This window comes from Elgaria multicarinata, chromosome 1 (assembly GCF_023053635.1).
Source record: "Elgaria multicarinata webbii isolate HBS135686 ecotype San Diego chromosome 1, rElgMul1.1.pri, whole genome shotgun sequence".
NCBI lineage: Eukaryota > Metazoa > Chordata > Lepidosauria > Squamata > Anguidae > Elgaria > Elgaria multicarinata.
This window is the reverse complement of record NC_086171.1, coordinates 67,598,671-67,620,324: the sequence shown is the minus strand read 5'-3', so window position 1 is coordinate 67,620,324 and position 21,654 is coordinate 67,598,671. Positions and strand designations below refer to the sequence as shown.

General features: G+C 44.5%; 1 protein-coding gene across 1 annotated transcript; it reads right to left on the bottom strand.

Annotated features, from left to right (window-relative positions):
* Positions 1 to 1,744: 1,744 nt before the first annotated feature.
* MATCAP2 (microtubule associated tyrosine carboxypeptidase 2) lies at positions 1,745 to 20,148 on the bottom strand. Its single transcript, XM_063129647.1, has 7 exons — positions 20,091 to 20,148; positions 14,376 to 15,043; positions 7,561 to 7,704; positions 6,809 to 6,941; positions 4,869 to 5,174; positions 3,189 to 3,286; positions 1,745 to 1,951 (listed from the first exon to the last, which is right to left on the bottom strand). Exons 1-7 carry the CDS (start codon positions 20,116 to 20,118, stop codon positions 1,790 to 1,792), a joined length of 1,539 nt encoding a protein of 512 aa, XP_062985717.1. The 5' UTR covers positions 20,119 to 20,148; the 3' UTR covers positions 1,745 to 1,789.
* Between the last annotated feature and the right edge of the window lie 1,506 nt (positions 20,149 to 21,654).

Below are 21,654 nucleotides of genomic sequence, written 5' to 3'. Positions count from 1 at the left end.
AGCACTTCAGTTGCTGTAGTTCCCCCCTCCCCCATCCAGCTGTAGTCATGTGTAAACCACTGCTGGCCGTGCATATAAATATACATTTCCATCGGCTGTGAAAGAACCACCCAGCTACTTCAGTAGGGGTCTAAAGAGCATCACCATTTTCCCACTGCCATGATTCGTGCAATGAGCTTCACACAGGGAGGTCTTGCTTAGGATTGTCTCATGGTCAGGAATCACGGGAAAGGAAGACAGTTCAGAAAATGGAGGGACGGTGTGATGAACAGAATGCAGAGTAGGTGGAGTCAGGGAATGCACCTGGGAGGTGTATCCTGTGCAGGTAAGATACAGCAAAGAAGGAGGTGGAGGTGAGGTTTGAATCTTACCCCCTGGTTGGATAGAGGACATCCATCACTGGCGAAATCACGGTCAACACACTTGCAGGTGGAAAACTAGTAACCAAGGAAGGTCGAGAGGCAGATACACATTCACTCCACAACCACTACATCTATCTTTATACATCTGTACATCCCTCATTTGGATTACTGGCGAAAGAAGTATTTACATAATACAGCAAAAGGGGGCTTTTCCTCCACAAGATCTCTGCATGTTATACATGCAAGTCAGAAAATCCAATTCCGAGCTGTTTCCTCTTGCAATCCTGTTATGCATGCTCAAGAATACAGAGAGGAGAACGGGGCGGGGAGGAATGCCTTTTTCTGGAATTAAATTCCCTGAAATATGTATGCAAGACAGAGAAATGTTATTACGGAATAATCTTGTGGACTATCATGGGAGAGACGGACCGCCTTATTGACTACCATTTCATGTAACTTCCTCCATTATCGAAATATAGATGGGACGAACGATCACATTCACATCAATAGGACTATGCCACTATAAGCACTTGGTGAAATCCCCCCCAGGCTGTAATCATCACACCGCTTAATTCTTTAACAATCCAATGAAGCCTTTCGGATATGTGTTTTGAAAATTATGATCTATAACCATGGTTGTATGACATGTAACCATACTTCTCTTAGCTGGTAGCCCTGTAGTTCCCGCAGATAAAAAAAAGTATAGATTTCTTTAAGTCAGAGGTCTGTGATATACCATCTCTGACGTCAAGTCATCTAACCGACATATTCACATACAAACAAGGCCTAATAGTGAAATGTGGTCACTTTTTAGCCCAGGGCTGAGAAATACACATCTGTGCATATATACTTCTAGCAAAAGAACAGGACAATCGCAGCACTGAGTTACAAGAAGAATGAGTGGTGTAGCAACACGTACAGAAGTTCTTCAGCACTTTCGAAAACTCCTTAAAAATATTACTAAGAGTACCCAAATCCAAACCAACAAGCCAACGGGGTGAACAAAATTAGAAAAGCTAAGATCTAAAAACATTACATACTAGGTTGAAGATAAGTCTGCCACAAAAGAAATGACTCAAAAGTCTGTGCAATCTGTAAAGGATAATGTGGATGAATATACACAAAGGACTTCTTAAAGGACGTGTCTGTGTTCCAGCTATAATTTAATCTTGAAAATTTACAAAATCTTTCATGTACCTTGAGAGAGGGGTGAAAATCAGCTTTCCCTCCTTGTAAGTAAGGGGATTTCTGGATCTGTAGCCATGTTTTTTCTTTCTTAAAAACCAAACAAAGATCTAAAGAATATATAGATTTTTGCCAGGCATCAAAAATAAGGTTAGCTAATCCCCTTCTGCGAGTTAGGACTCTGCTGTGTTCCTCTGCTGTGTTCCTCTGCTGTGTAAATGAAGCAGTCAAGAGTGGATGGCCTAGGGTAACAGAGCCTGGAGCTCAATGTCAGAAAGCTCATTGACTTCCATGATCTTTTCCAGGTGCTCCATATACCGAGTGTAGTCTTGCAAAAAGTGTGGGATCTTCATGTTCTCAGTCATCCCTAAATCCTTCAGGCGATCCACATCCTCATAGGAGACCTACATTTTAGAAAGAGAGGGAGAGCTCATTTCAGAGCATGTGCTTCTCCAAATATGGTCCTGTACCCCTACTTTGGCACTTCAGGGCAGAATGCTTTTGCACCCCCTCTGATTCCCTTCCGCAAGCAGCGCTGACTGCTTGGGGAGTGAAGATTTAGCGCTTATGGGGGCAACCTGAAATGAATGGAAACACTCAATTCTGGAATGGAACAGGTCAGTGGAGTTCACATAAGGGAGCTTTGCCAACCTTTCCCAGGTCAGAAATGAGCATTTCCACTCATTTGGGGGCTTCCTCTAATAAGTGTTAAATCTCCATTGCACAAGCAGTGGGTGGGATACTATCTGACTTCTTTTCAGGCGGATCTAAAACATCCCACTCCTTTTCAATGGATGCAAAACCATCCTGGGATCTGGCCAAATGAAAAGTACTGAAGAACCTGAAAGCTTGTAAGGTTTTTTTTTGCGACTGCTGAGTTGGCCTAATAAAGATTTTACATTGATATGGATTTTAGTGTTTTGTTTTGGCAGAAACCAGGAAGACACTTCCAAAAATCACAAAGACAAGGGGCACAATCTAAGATGGAGTTCTTTGCAGAAGACCACTAAAAAGACTGGGGACAGCATAAGAGCAGGGGAGTGGAGTTCAGAATATGGGCCATGAGCAATTAATGACCTGGGTGGATGCGTCAGCCACTTCCACTTTCAATCAACAAACTACGATGAGCAAGATTGTAGGTTCTTAAGCATAACATCAAAGCTGGAACTTTAGGGTTGTTTAGGGGCTAAATAACCCAGTGGTTAACCCATGGTTTGTTGTTGGGTTACTGTTGGGCTGCTTAGCCCATAAACAACCCAGTGCTCTGGGTTCGCACATCATGCTCAACAACCTACGAATCAGCTAATCATATGCTGCTGATCAAAAGGAGTGCTCCAAAAGGAGTACGCAGGAGGCAGTGTGCTTGCTCACTTCTGGTTGTGCATGACAATTTGTGGGTTAATGAACCCAGAATTTGCCATTACGTGTGAACTGGCTCACTGTCAAGGCCCCCAAAACCCAAGGTACCAAGTGTAGCATTTTCAATAAAGTTCACTAATCTCCTGACCACTCTATACTTGCCTCTCCCATTTGCATTTCCATATTCTCAAATCTTCAGTCATACATTCTTAGTGGAAAAAAATATGCTTCCATATAAGTTAACATTGCATATTAGTTTACCCAGCCAACAATTTCACCCACCTTTCCTAGAGCTGTCAGTAAATAGAAATCAATGGAATGTCGGTATCTCAGAATACGGAGGATGCCATCCAGATAGACCTGATCTTTACTGAAGCAGCCTAAAAGAATAAGATTTATAGTGGTGACTTCCATTTTTTGAGGAAAACAAAACATCCACTACGTCTGCACAAGCAAAAGAAAAAAAAAAGAAAAGAAATTATCCAGCATGATTTTATTTTTTTAAAGATACTACGCTGATGTTGCAATCCTGTGCATGCATACTGAAGAATAAATCCCTTTGAACTCAGTGGGACTTACTTCCAAGTAAGCATGTATTAGGATTGTTCTTTAAGACTACAATCCTAAACACACTTATTAAAGACTAAGTCCCAGTGAACTGAATGGGACTTACTTCTGACTAAATTATTCTTAGGATTAGGAGAATAATAGTCCGACCCACAACCTAGCTAAGTGAAGTATTTGAATATAACCCAATTTAATCCTACTAAAGAAAGTAAAACTGACATTCCATTCCTAAAATTTGTTGCTCTGGTGCATAAACATTTAAGATGGCAATGAAACAAAGGCTTTGTGATAGGATGTATTGCAGGGATTCACCTACGTAGACCTGTACAACTAGGGTGCTAATCCTCTTAAATCCTCGCATTTCATCATAAATGAGTAGTAGCTCAAGGAGTGAGAAATCCCCTTGAGTGACATCTGTGGCAACAGTTTGATAGTGGATTGGATCCTGAGTTATGCTGCCTCAACTGTGCAGACAGAAGTACCACTGTTGGGATATGTTAAAGATCTGGTCTTAGCTGATGATGTTGAAATGGTTCAATACTTGTTATCACCAGCTCAGTTAACAATATCCTGTAACTGGAAAAAGTACGAGCCCCGACCTTGGATGAATGGTTGATAAAAATATGGGATATAGTGTCTATGGTAATTACAAATTTGATCAGAGTAAGGGAGGGTAGACAGTTGTATGATTCTTTTGTTGAAAAATGGACCTTTTTTATTATGTACTGGTCCAATAAAGTGCAAGAGAGCGCTAATCCACATTCCTTGTTAGGGATATTATGAGGCAGTGTAAACTGCATTTCATATCTGACATTTCTTTCTTTGTAAAATGGAACAGGATTGATTTATTATTTCTCAGTTATTTGTATGATTGAATACTTGTAAGATGAAATGAAGAAGTGGGATTCCCTGCTCCGTCCTTCCGACAGGAGCACCTCCAGGCCCCTGAAAATGCTACACAGAGACAGGAGACTCTGCTGAATGGGGTGCGCTGTGATGTGTGTGTATCGTGCGAGGAGGTGGGATCCCGCCCCCCATAAAAAAAATTAAGTGGAGGGACTTTTTGAGAGCAGAGCTCTTCCTCTTTCCCGGAAGGCAGATCTTGGATCCAAGCCCATGACCATTAACAAAGATCAACCTGTGGACTTGAAGATCAAACATCTCAACAGAATCCTCTTCCTATTGTAATTATTTTATTTTGAATCTTCCGTATTCTTTGTACCTGTACCCCTTTCCCAACAAAGGTCCCTTCTCTTTTGAACTTTTTACAACTTCCACTTTTAAGGTTCCTGTCCTAACATGATCCTTTGTCTTTTGAGCTTGCTTTGGACTCTCATTTAAGCCGCAGCTTCGAAGGATAGAAAATATTTGAGCTGAAGAACAAAAAACGCTTACCTGGTTGGGAAGTATCGGCCCAGCCTCTCTTGGCTCGAACACAATAATCCCACCTAGTATTGGGGTCCCTGACAAATCTCCCAATGTCCTCAAAGAGCTGTCTGAAGGACATCTGGCTGGCTTGATAGACAGTGTAATAGAGAAGGGCAGCCCTCCACAGGAAGGGATCCTTTCGGAACAGAACGCTGTGGATACTCGCCAGGCCTTCCTCAGTGGGGTTAATGGGCTTCAAGCCATGCTTTCTACGCCCACTGCAGTTGCTCCAAAGCTGGCTGTTGTTGTTAATGCCCCTAAGATAATGAGTTCCTGTAAAAAAAATAATCATACAGGTAAGTGTCAGAATAGTAACCATAAGTACACAAACCTCTACCAGGTCAGAAACTAACAGAACAAAATGCAGGACTTCCCAAGAAAATGTGAGCCTACAAAAGTCAATTAGGCTGATTGTGGACAGAATGCACCAAGCATTCTGTCTCTGAAATTCCTGCTGATTTCAGCAAGAATCATGTTGGAGCTGTGTTTGGTGGGCTATACTGGTTCAGACAACAAGCTAAGCCATTGGTTCAGCTGCTAATCCTTTTGCAGCATTTTTTTTTTTTTTTGCAGTGGTTATGTAGCCATCATGGTTAAGAATGGTTCATATGACACACTAAGCCATAATGTTAGCTGAAAATGCTTAACCACCATGGCTTAGCATGTCGTCTGAACAGGGTAATTGTTTAAGGCAGGGTGCACAACCCACGGGCTGCATGCAGCCATCCAAGGCCTTAAGGTTAACCTCCCATGGGTGTCCTAACCCACCCACCCCACCACAGTCCCACCTGCCAATTACCCGATTGCATGCAGGCTCCCCTCTTCCCCAGCAAACTTGATACAGCGTGTTCTTTTCCTGCCACTGCGAACAGTGAGGGAAAAGCAATCTGTAGTAGGATCACTGGGATGTGTGTGTGCACATGTGTATGTATGCATACGTATGTGGTCACCAATTCCTGAGCCAAGTGTCCCTTGAGGCCAAAAAGATTGTGGGTCCCTGATTCAAGGGAGGAAGCATGTTACTTGCCAAAAGCAACTTCCCAGACTTGCGTTTGCGAAGTAATCCAAACATAGGAGCAGGAAATTCAGTGTGGCAGGATATGTGTGCTTGACTCCTTTGGTGCCTAATGATCACCCCCACTCCTGCAAATCACCCCTTTTCCAGACATCTTTTTACCACTTAGGTTTATTTCCAGTTCTGGATCCCAGCAGAAGAGGGGGGGGGGAGATTAAAAATCTACTCATTTCCAGGGGACAATTGGTGGGCCCTGTATTTCTCTTCCTGCCCACCCATTTCCCCCCTGCTGCCTTGTCCAGCAACCAGCCTTATAAAACAAATGTCAGTTCAGAAATACAGGAAGATCCATATATTACTGCAGTGATGTGGGAGCCACGCTTTTGGGATCTTATCCCTCACCGCTTTGGTAACATCTGGATGGAGGAACCACATGGCCAAGGAGATTGGTGCAATTCTTCTTCATACCAACTTTGCCCAGCCTTTTAAACAACTTTGCTCTACTGATTGCAAGATCCCCCAGATCCCAATGGGCTCCTAGCCTGCACCTGTGATTGCCTTAAAATCCATGGCCAGCAAAGCCATTTCTCTACTGCACTCTTATTGATCCAAACCCTTTGGCTCCCATCATCCTTTGCTTGCCCTACGGCCCACTGCCAAACTGCCTCTTTAGATGCCAATCGCGACTTGCCGTTTCTCAAACCAAAGGTTTGCCTTAGCCTTGGGTGAGAAGACTGAGATCTATTCCGTTCAGCTGTCAACCCCAACACCTTGGTGCAGGACGCCCTACATGTCACCACAATACCCAATGTCACCCTTGTTAGTAAGGCACATTAAAAACGTGGATACACCTTAATATAGATTAAAGCCATCCTGTTACTTATTTGTGTACCTATTTCATGCCTCAGCATGCCTTCTAGCCAGTGTTCACGGGCAGTGGAAATATTGATAGTAAGAGTCGGACGGCCATTCACCACTGTCATTGAGGCCCGAGAAAGCAAGTCTTCCGAGAGATGAACCACAATCTGAAGGCAAACAAAGGCTTAAGATATTAAACACAATTCCATTTTTGTAACTATTTTTTAACAGGAAAGCTGAAGCAAAGCAGTACACGTCAAAAGAAATGTAAAATGAAAAACGTCAAAACAGGTTTCTCAATATTTCTGTGTAGAAGGTGGCCAAGTTGATAGTATGGACACCTAACGATTAGGGTTTATGGAGTTGGTAAGCCATAAAACTTCTATTCCCTGCTTGTTGTTTCACCCTTTTTTTCTGTTTATTTTCCGTTTTGAATACAGAAGCCACAGCTGGCAGCCACTGTGGCTTGTTAGGTCATGCAAACCCAGGCACTGGGGGTTATGTGAGGGTTGCATATTCAAAATGGCAGCTGGCAAGCACTGCAGCGCCCTAGAGATTAATTCATTCATGGTGGCTTGCTGGCCCAGTATATCTTTCATCAAAAAGGCCCTAGAAATCTGATTCCATCCTATGGCTCCCTCAAGCTGCACAGCTAGCTGGGCAGCCGCTGCAGCGGCAACAGCAGCTTTTCCCGCTTAGCAACCAGCACCGCACTATGGTGGCGCTGTGCGCGGGGCGTGCCGGCATAAGCCCTGTCCAAGGTGACGCCGCTACAAGTGACCCAACCTCGCCTAGGCAGCCTTCCTTCGCCATGTATTTCCTGACATGATTCCAGATGCGGCTTCTGGGCAGCAGGCTTCCTCCAGTGGCCTGCTCAAAACTTTCGTAGCTTCCATATTTCTGCAAGGTCAGTTCCATGATTTTGATGGCCTGCACAAGAGACAAAAGCCGAGCAGAAGCAAATATTAAAGCAGTTGTAGCTTCGAATGCGAGGTCATGGCGGCTGGGTTTGCTCTGGCTCTCTGCCTGTGGATTACACTAGTCTAGTCTAGATAATGGGGATACTATATGGGGGTGGCGGGGAAGCACCCCCCCTATCAAGGAGCCGTATTGTGTCCCTCAGATCTACCCACAGACCAGATGATGTCGGGAGGCGGGCCTGTGGCGTTACACCCCACAAGTCAGTTCCCAAATGTATGTCTGCAGTTTGTAAGTCTGTGGGTTTTAGAATGTTGGCCGGAGTGGGCGGAGTTAGAATGTCTTGGGAGGAGGAGGAGTGATATATAAGGGAATGACGGAGGGGATTGTGAGGGACCTGTTAGGTACTCTTAGAGTCTTTAGTGTTCTCTGTGTTTAGAGTACTTAAGTTCTGGGAAATTTGAGGGCCAGTGTAGAGAGTGGTGTCTTTAGAGTGTGGTGTGCAAGTAGTTGATGTATATTAATCAAAACTGAGAATAAAGAAAGTTCAAGATTGATTGTGTGAGAAAAAGGAAGGTGCGTATGTGAATGAGTGAAAGGATTGGATGAAAGGTTTCAAAAAGGTTTTTAAATGTTTTATTTGAAACAAAACTTGTGAACTTTTAAAAATAAATTTTAATTATTTTGTTTTTAACTACCACAAAAATCCCACATGTCTGTTTGGCATTTATCATTTGAAGTTTACACATTTAACACCCACTTTGACAATCATTCACCTCAGCACATATAACTCACAGTGTTTTATTTTATATATTAAAATCCTTCTCCATTTAAACCCCTTTCTCCACATAGTTTGGAGGAAGGTGGTTTTTATCCCTTGCCTCAGGCGTATCAAGCGGTGGTGCTTGGCTTGAGCAGGGAGCAGCCGCAGCCGGGTCTGGTGTTCAGAGCCTGTGTCGTGGCAGGGCCCTCACGTGTGACTTCAGAGGCAGGCCCCTATCGTCTGGCATTGTCAGGTCCTTCTGCTGGCACCTCTGTTGGGGACCCTGCTTCACTGTGTGCAGCCTTTTCCCTGCGAGGGAAAGCCCAGGTAGAGCAAAGCCACCTCCCAGACTGAGGCACCGTTGGACGAATGCTGTAGCCAGTGGCTTGGTCTGGGGAGCTGGCTGGGAAAAGCCTGCCCAGAGTAAAGCTAGAGGAGCACTGGCTAGAGGAGAGTTCCATCAGCCACTGCCTCAGACTGGCTGAAACTCCACCAAAAGAGTCCCATTGCACATTCTATGCTGGAGGCTTTTATTTATTTATTATTAGGACAATTTGTTACATGAAGAGAACATGTCTGATTGCAAGCTCAGACAGTTTGATGCACACGTGCTTCGCACAGGGCATCTTGTTGCAGCATTGACCGCCATCTTGAATATTCAAGTCATGGTGGGGGGCAGGCCATAGCTTGTCATGATGTTCAAATCCAGCAAGAGTGGATTGCTCGGGTCCAGGTTATTTGAAAGAACTTATTCTTCTTTATGAGCCTGCCCGTGCTTTAAGATCTTCTGGAGAAGCCCTTCTTTCAGTCCCACCATCTTCACAGGTGCGCTTGGTGGGAACATGGGAGAGGGCCTTCTTGGTGGCTGCTCCAGTGCTCTGGAACTCTCTTCCCGGGGAAGCTAGGCTGGCTCCCTCCTTGATGGGCTTTCGGAAGCAAGCTCGCCTGCCCAAGGACCTCCACTTCCCTTACTCGGCTTCGTCCTTTTTCTTCTGCTGCCCCTTACGCCTGGAACGCTCTTCCAGAACACTTGAGAACTACCAACTCAATCACAGCTTTTAAAACTCAGCTAAAAACTTTTCTTTTCCCTATAGCTTTTAAATATTGAGTTTGTTCTGACTCTATACTGTTAGCTTCACCCTACCCGGTGCCTGTTTACACTTCCCTGTGCCTGTCTGCATTCTCTTTCCCTCCTTATTGTTTACTGCAACTTTATTAGATTGTAAGCCTATGCAGCAGGGTCTTGCTATTTACTGTGTATAATCTCTACAGCACCATGTACATTGATGGTGCTATATAAATAAATAATAATAATAATAATAATAATAATAAAGCTAAAACTTTTTTGTTTCAGCAGGCCTTTGGAGAATAATCTGGCCCTCCATCTATGTTAATGTCTTATAATTTTGTTGTGTATTTTAAACATTTATGGTTTTGCTTCCCCTCCCCCCCCCCCCCATGTATGTTTTAAACTTTGTAAGGCCGCCTTGAGGCCCAGCATTGGGCAAAAGGCGGGATACAAATAATAATAACAACAATAATAATAATAATAATGGAAACCCACTGGGTGACTTTGGGCCAGTCACAGACTCTCAGCCCAACCTACCTCACAGGGTTGTTATGAGGATAAAATGGAGAGGAGGAGGATTATGTACACTGCTTTGGGTTCCTTGGAGGAAAAAAGGCGGGATATAAATGTAATAAATAATAATAAATAAATAATAAATAAGGTTTCCAATAATTTTTTTAAAATGGGAAATCTTCCTATTATCCTAGAAACACGGTTTCCCCAAACAGACCCACCTATGTGCTGCAATGTGCAGGTGGAGTCCATGCACCTGGGGCTTATCCCATCCACTTCGGAGGGGCCGGCGGCACATTGAGGGGAGGGGAACTGCTTTGGCCAGGAGGGAAGCTCCAGGCCTGCATTAGAACCTCCTCTACTCACCTATCAAATTCCAGGACTGGAATGGGGATTCCAAATGGCAACAGGAATGTCCTGATCTATTAGATCAGCCTTCCCCAACCTGGAGCCCTCCAGATGTGTAGGACTATGATTCCCTTTGTACCCCAGCCAGTAGGCCCATGGGGATTGGGGACTATGGGAGTTGTAGTCCAACACATTTGAAGAACATCAGGTTGGACAAGGTTTTATTAGGCACCTACAGGAAACTGTACGTTCCACCATTGAAAGAAGAGGAGAAGGTACTTTGCAATGAGTCGTCTAAATAATTCAGAGTGATTAGTCTCCAGTTTCCTAAACCAAAGTCCTAGGAGTTTGACAGACACCCATCAGTCATTGCAGAGATCTGGTTTCTATTGAACAAACAATTGTTTCATTGAAACAGACTGTTCCCTTTAATATTTTATCTTCTATCCAAATCCTTATCTTCATCACATTGCCTTCATATGAGGAGCGCTTGAGAGAGGAAAACAACAGCAGCCGGAGGCAGTTTTTCCAAGTCGTCAGCTCTAGAAACCTAATTTCCATTGACTTCTAATGAAATGGAAGCCATGACGCTGAACTAGACCTCACAGCAGCAGATCCATTTGTTTATTAAACCCAGGTCTGTTCCAATCAGCTACAAGGTGGGGAGATCTGATTTATACAGCAAAAGCAATACCTGCTCCCCAACCCCTCCCCCACACAGCTAAAACCCCCACACAGCTAAAAAAAACCAGGGCTTTTCTCCTTTCATAATCATAGACTTGGAAGGGATCTTGGGGGTGGGGCTATGTAGGAAATCTAGAACTGGAGCATCCTCAACAGATGGCTTTTATTGATCTGGAAGCTGTTCTGGAAGCCTTTCTGGCTGAAGATCAGGGTATAAATGCTTTTAAAGTATGTAAGTAAAGTAATGGCTGTCTGGACCCCACCTGATGAACTCCAGTGAAGGAGAGCCCACCACCACGCTAGGTCATTGATTCTATTGCTGCTCCTAACATTCATCCAGTGAAGGCTGGTGGCTCCGATGTCAATGGGGCAGAGAATCCGCTCTGGGTTTCAGTCAGGACTCTAATGAGCTACCCAAGGTGTGAAGCACTGTGTTCATCCAAAATCTTCATGCAAAGAAGGGTTGCTATCTTGCCCTCATTTTTATTGCCATGAAACTGAATGTTGCACTTTCACACTGGGTTCCTAATTTTACAATTTTCTGTAAAAATGCATCAGATTGTAATGTTACAATACGATGCATTTTTGAAATAATTTTGAATGATGTCTGTGTTGAAACACGTAGGAAATGCAGATGATGAGATATCAAAATGAAGCATGTTAGGGAGAGGGACAAGATGGACCCTCAGTCTGATCCAGCATGGCACTTCATATGTTCTTATGCACAGTATTTGGTCCTCCAGATGTTTTGGAGTACAACTCCCATTTGCTTTAGTCAGCACAGCCAATGGCGAGGGATAATGGGGGGTGTAAGCCAAGATATCTGGAATGCCACAAGTTCCTCACCCCTGAGGTAAGTAAGGCTATTAGAGGGAGGGGGAAAGGAAGCAGCTGCTGAACTCTGCAACTAAGGATTTAGTGCCTGAATTTGCTCTTTTTTCCCCTCCTCCCTCTCCATCCCCTTTCCTTTTGTGTCATGTTTTTTAGACTGTAAGCCTGCAGGCAGGGTCTGTCTTAAGAAACATTTTTGTAAGCTGCCTTGAGAGCCTTTTTTGGCTAAAGGGCAGGACAAAAGTGCTATAAAAATAAATAAATAAATGTGAACCACAAGGAAAACAGCTTGTAACGTGAAATAGGTAGCTAAACAATAATCGCTCACAACAGAACCGAGGTTGCGTTTATACCCTTCCTGTTACAGATTTTAAACACAGTCAAGGGCACAGAAGCCAGTTCATTAATGCAAGATGTGAAGGTCTCCAAAGTTAATGAACCAAAAAAGAAAATCAATAAACGTTAATGCACTAACTGGGACTGCAGGGCATGCAATAATATACATATGGCTTCCTTCCCTAATTCTTTGCATCATCAATACTCTATTTTTCACAGTAATTATACTGCCACAAAAAAGCACAGAAGAGCAAAATACTACCATTTCTGTATCTTTAAGGGGGGAAAGTCATCATGAGAACAATCCCATTTGTTTACCTTTTTCTTCCCTCTAACCTAAAATGCTGATTTAGAACATCAACGTTGTATCTTCAAATATTATTGTACAAAAGTAACCAAAGAGATTTCTGAAAATAATGGTGAGTGATCTGTATCCTGCGGAAGCACTGACTGTCAAGAAAGCACGCTGCCAGTTATTTTTCTCTCTGTAAGGTTTAAGTTACCATGTTTGGAGACTAACCTAGACCTAATGCGAACAAGAGCTCAGCTACAGGAACTGCTCTTAATTTGAGCTTCTGGGTATGTGCCAAGTGCCTTTGGACATGGCTTGAACCCACACACCTCTTTTTGAAAATTAACTCCTGGAAAAGATTCTATAATTGCTTTGTGTAAATTCTCCCAAACCCGTTTTGACCAGTGATCTATGATCAAATCCAGAAGATAACCCAGGCTTTTAAAGGGCATTTGGATTCCAAACCATCATAGCAATTGTAGCTATGAAAAATCTGTTTTGCTGTTCCATTTTGGCCTGGAGCCCCCTATGCTTCATGTTGGGCTGCTTGCTTCCCAGTGAACCTAACCAATTTAATGGCAGAAGATCTTAAAGGCCCTACTCAATGCCTCCATTATCTAAAGCAAGATGGAAGGCAATGAGGACACAGGGCCTTCTCGGTCATGGCACCTTGCACCTTTGGAATGACCTCCTCTTGTCAGGCTCCCTTTCTGCTAACTTTTAGAAAGAATATGAAGATGCTGCTGTTAAATGATATGTTGTCGAGAAACTCAGCCATTATGGCTTTTTCACTTGTATTTTTCTGGCATCACTATAACGTGCCGCCCTCCAAAAATTTTTGCCCTAAAACAATCATCAGCCCTAGCCACCAGGGGCAATGGTGAAGGATCATGAAAGCTGTACGCCAAAACATCTGGAGGGCCACAAATTGCCCACCCCTTCCCTAGGACCTTTGCTAGAGTATCCATTTTGTTCCAGACAGCTGTATAAGCAAGAAGCTTGAAGGTAAACAGGAACAGGAACTTCCTGGTAGTCATGGGCAAGCTACTAGCATTTGATTTTCAGTGGCAAACCGCTGGTTTTTTACCACCACCACCACTGATATCGGCAGAACAGAGGTGACAGGATTGTGGCCCATTGGGGGGGGAGTCCAGGTGGGGAGCAAAAATGGCCCCAGGCGACCCTAATGTTGCCCACCCCTTAATTAGGTGGTTAGTGTTAATTTTGGGGGTGGGGACAGAAGAGAGATAGGTAAGTTTAAAAGAGGGAGCAAGCTCAACATTCAGGGACAATAGACCTAATCCCAAGGGGGCAGGGGAAGAAGCAGAGAAACAGTATCAGTAGGTACGAAGAAAGGTGCATGAGAAGCAGGCGTGCCAAAAGCTGAGGCCATCAGAGGGAAAGGAAGCAGCAGCCAGGCACCTCTCCATCATGCCTGGGTCCAGCTCCAGCTGAGAGCCCCCCTCCTTCCTGCTAACAACTGTCGCTACTGAGGCCATCAGAGAGGGAAAGGAAGCGGCAGTCAGGCATCCCTCCATCACGCCTTTATCTATATGAGGCTATTGAAGGGAGAGGGAAAGGCAGCAGCTGCTGAACTTTGCAACTAAGAATCTAGTGCCTGAATTTGCTTCTTCCCCCCCACTCCTCCCTCCCTCCCAATCCCCTCTCCTTTTGTATGATGGTTTTGTTGTTGTTGTTATTGTTTTGTTTTTAGATTGTAAGCCTGTGGGCAGGGACTGTCTTAATATATATTTTTGTAAACTGCCTTGAGAGCCTTTTTTGGGGGGGGGGGGGATAAAGGGCAGGATCAAAGCGCTATAATAAATAAATAAATAAAAATCTTTTACCTGCTTAAGAAAGGTGTTGGACGCGTGGCTGTGCTTTGCTAACACATTGGACAGGGCCGAACTCGCATATTCAAACTGCGGATTGTAGGTAAAATCAGACTTGAAGAACTTCATCTTCTCCCGCTCCACGTTGGAAGGTTTGATGGCGGTGAGGATGCAGAGCTTTCGCCCAGCGGCGTCCCCTTCTTTCAAATAGCTCTTGGACGTCGGCAGCTGTTTTGGCTTGGCCAGGCTGGAGAAGGAGTGCCTTTTCGCCTTGGCTCTGGCTTGAGTTGGCAACGCTATGCTGCTCCCGGCCACAGAAATACTGCGCGTCAACCTGACCCTGCTGGGCACTGGGCTGGCTATAAAGAGGGAGGGCTGCCGGTTGAGGCAGCACCACCCATTTCTGATCCAAGGCAGCGGGGCCTTGAACTTGTGGCGCTCACTGCTTCGCAAAGCATTCGCGGGTTTCGTGGATTTCCGGAGCCTTTTGTGGTGCTTTTTTTCCTCTTTGCTTTGCAGGAGGACATTGTAGCTACTCGTCCCTGTGGTGAATGTGTCCTTAAGGATCCCCGACTTGGCGAGGTGCTGAATGCTGCTGCTTTCATTCTTAAGAATGAATTTGTGTTCTTCCGGACTCAAGACAGTCTTTCGGGAGAACTCTCGCTGCGGCCAGTGAAGTTTTTCTGCATGAAATGAAAAAGAAAAATGCTAGGAAAAGAGCCTCATTCAATCCCGGATGATGCTTTCAGATTTTCACAGGGTTGTATTTAACGAGGAACAGGGAATTTGAATGCAGGACTGAAAATACACTTCTTCAACCCAGTCCCCTCCAGATGTTTTGGGCTCCAACTCCCAGGATTCCTGACCATGGACCATGCGGGCTGGGAATGATGGGAGTTGATGGCCAAAACATTTGGAAAACACTAGGTTGTGCTGCACAAAGGCAGTTTTCATTTTTTAAAAACACACACACTTAAGTGCTTGAAGTGTGGCACCGTAACACAGAATCATCCATCTTAGATTGTGCAGAAAAACAAAAGCAGAATGGATTCGGCCTTTGTGAAAACTTAATCCAGCTTTCGAGGTGGAAAACTGTCCTTCAAAAGTACAAGAGGAAGAGGAAGAGGAAGAGGAGGAGGAGGAGGAGGAGGAGGAAGAAGGAGGAGGAGGAGGAAGAAGAAGAAGGAGGAGGAGGAAGAGGAAGAGGAGGAGGAAGAAGAAGGAGGAGGAGGAGGAGGAGGAGGAGGAGGGGGGGGCCTTGAGACCTAAAAGTTAGGAAACATTTCCCCCAGTATGTGGTGTGTACTGAACGTGCGAAAAGCATTCCTTTGTGAGCACACCAGTTTGAGGAAGGTTACTCTAGGACCAGCACAGAACTATGCTGGGTGCTACACATTTCCTCTTAACACAGCTTCAGGGGATGCGGGAAGCACCCACTCATTTTGGCACTAGATTCACTTTGGAACCGAGTTGGCCGCTCCCCTTTCCTGTTTCTTCCAGGCTATAACTACTGTATGTCAGCAGTTTTCCCGCTTATATTTGTTTCATGCAAACACAAAATACAAAGTCAACCAAATTGTGATTATTCTTTAAACCAAGGGTGGGGAACGTATGGCCCTATAATTGATGAATTCCTACTCCCATCGTCCCTCAACCAATGGCCAAGCTTGCTGGGGCTGATGGAAAGTGGAGTCCAACAACATCTGGAGGGGAACCATTTCAACAGCCCTACTTTAAACTTTTTTTAAAAAAATCCTTCAGTTCCAAAAAACCTTCAATGAAGAAGGGATTAGGTTTTTTTAGGTTACATTTTTCAATACTAGGGTTGTATACGAGCACACTACTCCCAAATTGGGTCTAGGTAATATACTTCGGAAATCAATTCCTAAAAGGGTCCCTCCTGACTTCAAGATGAACTACAAATCAATACAGAATTCCTCAACTGCCTGATGAAGAAGACTCTCCTGGAAAAACCCAAAGCTTGCAACTTCCCATGTTATCAACCGTTGTCCCAACAAAAAGCTATCGTCTTACCTGTTCCGTATCACGTTATTTACGACAACACAATAACTGTCTAGAACTAGATACGAAGGCTGAAGGAAAGAGTATCATGTCAAAGCGCGACTGGCATTGCTCCAATTCAGGGTGAAGTCAAATTTAATTATATAGGAAAGGAGCTCACAGTGTGTCTCTCAGCCACAGGGAAGCACCCAGTTCTACAAGAATATTAAATGCATCCATACAAGAGAACCCAGCACTGTTTCTGCACTGGTTTTCTCCCGGTTGGATCCAACACACATGCAGCCCCTGCCATGATGGGCTTAATGATAACCCAGTAACAGATGTAGTATCCAATGATAGCCCTAGATAGAGCAGACCCATTGGAACTAATGAGGTTCGAGTTGGTCCCAATTAAATTAAGTCCCTTTTACTCTAGGCTATCCTTCCCCAAACTGGTTACATCCAGATGGTTTGGACCACAACTTCCAGTAGTGTCTGCAAGCATGGGCAATGGTCTGGAATCCTGGGAGTTATAGTTCAAACCATCTGGAAGTCACACTAGGGAAGGCTGCCCTAGAACAGGCCTGCATTTTAGCTACAGAAAAGCATCAGTTGAATTAGCTATTCTATTCTCATTGAATCAAATCAGAGAATGCATAAACTGAAAGCAAGCATTTATGGAACACAATGATGACATTTTTGATAGTTAAATTAGATTGTTTTCTCAACTAACAAGGAACATTCTGAAAGCTTTTATCCCTGTGACCTTGTTATAATTATTTTACACTGATAAATTCTGGCTTTGCTGTTGAAGTTAACAATACAAAGTATATGACAAGGTCAGTGCATCATACAATTGTACGCAACACATAATGTAAAATACTTCAGGAGTGTGGGGGTGGGAAGCGGGGAAAGAAACCAATACTTTGCATTCAGATGTTCTGCAAACGTTGCAAATATAGAGACAGAAATAAGCAAAGATGATGCACAACTTTAGTTTGGCTTTATGGCTGGCAAAGCGCCAAGCAGGGCATAACAGTTCAAGTCTGATTTGATCATTTTCATCAGTGCCAGCCCCAAAGTGCTTATCTAGTGTGTTTTGTTTTGGCATGGACAGGAGGGCTTGACAAACTGCTATTCTAGCAAACATCTGGGGGGAAATATAGTCATAATACCCTTTGGTGAACTAACAGCACACTCCTATCCATACTTAATTGAGAATAAATTCAATGGAGTTCAGGAGGACTTACTTCTAAGTAAATATGCCCAGGACTGCAGTGTAAGAGCCACTTATCGACTTGCAGTAGACAGGTATGAACAGTCCTATGGGCTGTCTATACATGAGGAAAGCCCCACGGTGGCTGTGACTCTGCGCCGTGTTGGTTAGATGATGCAAGTGCAGGTTTGCAGCCACCATGGGGCTTCCTTGCGATACTGTGTTTTGAAAAAAACGTGGATTACCCCGGCTTTTTCCAAGGGAGCGACATCAACACAGCGCATCCACCATATAATTTTGCTCCAGAGTCAATCCAGAGTCAATCCAGGGGCAGAGCCCAGTGGAAGGCACCCAGCGATTGGTCGCCTTCCAACAGGAAGAGGGCGGGGGTGGCTCTGCGACCCGGATGGCCGCTCAGAAACCCCGCGCTCCCTCCTCGTTGTCAGGATTACCTGCCGCTGCCCCGGCAGAGAGAAAGCACAGGGTTGAAGAGAGGCAGCGCCAATCCAGCACCATGAAGACAGCCCCTTATTGTTCAAGATGCATAATGTAATACACATGCCTGAAAGTGAGTGGGAAGTTGCTGCCCAAATGAAGGCATGTGTTACACAGCTATTTTAAACTGCAATAGAATGGGAAAAACCTCTCCCACCTCTCTCTTGGAAGGTGAAAGAACTATGTTTTGGATATACGTTCGATGAGGTCTACATTGGCTTTCTTCAGAGTCCTACAACATGTAAACACCCCTCCTTATTGTTTTATTATGATTTTATTAGAATGTAAGCCTATGCGGCAGGGTGTTGCTATTTATTGTTTTACTCTGTACAGCACCATGTACATTGATGGTGCTATATAAATAAATAAATAAATAAATAAATTAATAATAATAATAATAATAATAAGACTCAAGCCTATGCAGCTATGCCCTCCTAATGGCTATGTCGTGGAGGCTGGGATTATTAATGCTGAAAGAAGTGTTCTTTGCACATACTCTGAGGCCCCCTTACCTCTCACTCCTCCCATGCATTATCCTTGGTTCTCTTGAAGGTGCAATAGAAGTAGCAAAGTAAGCCTTCTTCACTGCCACAGTCGGTGCAATTATGCGCTCTTACACATGCTCGACCACCTTCATGAGGGGTCTTATGCCACTTATGCTTCAGCTGTCTTCTCACCTGCTTAATTAATGGATCTTCCCAGTAAACCAGGGAGCCTCCTGAGCTCCACAGTGCTGGAGAGGGAGCTCTGAGGCAATTGTGTCAATGGCCCATTGCACTTCCGCCATTCCATAATGCAACAAGGGCCTTAACAGAATCGCTGGCTCTGGCTACTGAAAAATTCCACAGAGTATTCAGGAATCCCTTGGATTCCATAAGCCTCCAGCACCAGGCCATCTGCAGCATCGGCTATTGGGTGGTGTAGAAATGCAATAAATAAAATAAATATATAAATAAATGGCTCCCCCACTTCTGCAGGGAGGGACTGGCACCATGAGACCAAACTTCCCCAGGAAGTGGTCTGACTATGACCACGGGCTGATTTCCATTCTCACCACCCAATATCCAAACCCCGTCCTGCCATGATGTATATATCCTGGCGGAACCAATCTAGAAAATGAGGAATGAATGTACATAAATATACTAATATACTCAAGTAAATATACTAAACAGACTAATGAGACAGTTTTTGCAAAAGTCACACTACGTTAGAAATTGAAAGCACAATTTTTCCAAATCCCTTTTATCCCATCTCTAGGTATTTATTCTCCATTCAGAAGAAAAGATGTTAGTTTGTTCCAAATAGAGACTCTGTTTCAACCGCTACTAAACATACTTCCTAGATTTTCAATTAAGCCCCACTTAGGTCAGAACATCAGTGGGGACTGTAAGCATGAATTAATTACTCTTGAGTGTAAATGTTCTCTTTGACGGACATGGAAAACAGGGATGAATGGTGTTGAACTTAAGTCCCATTGATTTCAGCATGACAGTGGATGTTTCCAGACAGAGGGTTCTTAGCCCTACCAATCAAAAAGCATTGTGCAGCTATTCCATCCTTTCCTTCTTAATGGATTTTTTTGTGGAAAGGAAAAAGAGAGAGAAGCAGCAGTGGGACGCTCCTTCACCCCACCGGCCATCAAATTCTGTGATTGAGGCAACTGCACAATAAAAGCCTCACCTGGAAGCACCTTAGGTGCCAAAACAAACATGACTTTATGTATGTGTTTAGTAGCTAGTTCTTATTTTCAGTTTTACTGTAGAGCAGGTGCAAGGCCCCGATCCGGATCTTAAAATCCAACCTCCGCTCCGGGTCCCAGTCTGCATCGAGGGCCCTGTGTTGATTCTTGGGGGGGTGGAGGGATGACATTACTGCTAAACACACATTGAAAGGCATGTGTGTTTTGGCCCGGACTGTGGATTCAACCAGCACAATCCTGCCTTGTTAACATCAGCAGCTGCTAGTAGCTACAAGACCGGAATGAATAAGAAGCAAGGTAAGAAATAAGCAATACTCACCAGTGACACGGATGGATTCAAGCATCATACGTTATGAGGTGTGTGGGTGTGTGGGTGTATGTATGTATGTATGTGTTGAGGATTCAGTCCCAGCATGGGCAGCTGGGCAGACACGACCAAGTGGAAAGGAGCAGATGGGATCCTTTTGTTTATATGCACAGGCGGCTGATGTCAGTGCTGAAACCGGGGGACAAAGAGCTACGGCAATCTGAAAGGGACGCCTGGCTTTGTATTGTGAGCTCCTCCTGTTCCTTTCAGCATCTCCCAGCAGCACCGGCCACCTTTCCTTCCTTCCTCCCTCCTGCCGCTCCTTCTAAAGGGACATTGGAGAAGATAGCAGCCAAAGAGCGCCTCTGCCCGTTGCTAGGACACCCCCCATTCCCTCGCATACCACAGCACAGCACAGCCCCCGCCCCCCCGCCCAGGGCAAGGAAACACACCGGGAGTTTGCAGCTGCGCAATAGGCGCGACAATGCAGGATCTCCTCGGAGACCACAGTTCCCAAAATGCCATGCGCTGGGACGCACGTGGGAGCATGCCGGGAATTGTAGTCCATCGGGAGATGGAACCTTGTAGGAAGAGCCGGGAAACAGATCCCAGTGAGGACTGGTGGCTCCGATTTCGGTGGGGCTATAAATCCAATCTGGGTTTCAGTCAGAACCAGCCAGAACTTTAAAGGAGCTATTCAAGGTGCAGCATCTGGCTAGTTCTGACTGAAACCCAAAATGGAGACACCAGCCTCTACTGGATCCGCATGACTGTTGTACCGACAGACACTTGAAACAAGTTCGCCTTGCATTGGCAGATAGTGTGCTGTTGTCATGCTAAGAAAGCTGAAGCCCTGACAGCTGATCTAGAGGGATATTTTTTTTGGCAAGCTTGTTGGATCACAGTTGAAAAAGCTTCATATTAACGATGCTTTACATACGGCACCTAAACACTTGCTATTGAAAACCCATAGTAATGTGGTATTATTTGCCTGCAATAACCGTTACTTTTTTTAAGGAGCAAGTTTCTGGTCCATCTGAGTTGTGAGGATAGTCTCCAAAATGTGTGGTCATTGCCTGCTGAAAACTGTACAGTCCGAAGAGTGATCACTAGAATTTATAGGCGCAAAGCTTATGTGCCCTTTAATGCCTCTCACAATTCAGCAACAACATAAATGATGCAAACTAAGGAGCAATATACAAATGTGCTTAATTTCCATCATTTACATAGGCAGCAGATTCCAGTTTTTCTTGGCACTAGATTTAGATTATTGTGGCATAGTATTTTATTAATTAATTAAAGTGGAGAGCACACACAATTATGGGTATAGCACAATTGTGGGGGAACCTGTGGGGAATATACCATGCCCATAGACCATTGGCTATGCTGGCTGGGCTGATGGAAGCTAGTGTTCACTCCAGGTAGGGAACAAGGCTGGAGACTATAAATGACCCATGACATTCCTTTTTGTCTAAACAGGGCTTCTTTAGAAGGAGAAATCATGTTTCCTTACCAGGGCTTTGCTTCCTGCTTCTCTTGTGCAATCATAACGGGGCTGCATTACCAGGGCAGAGAG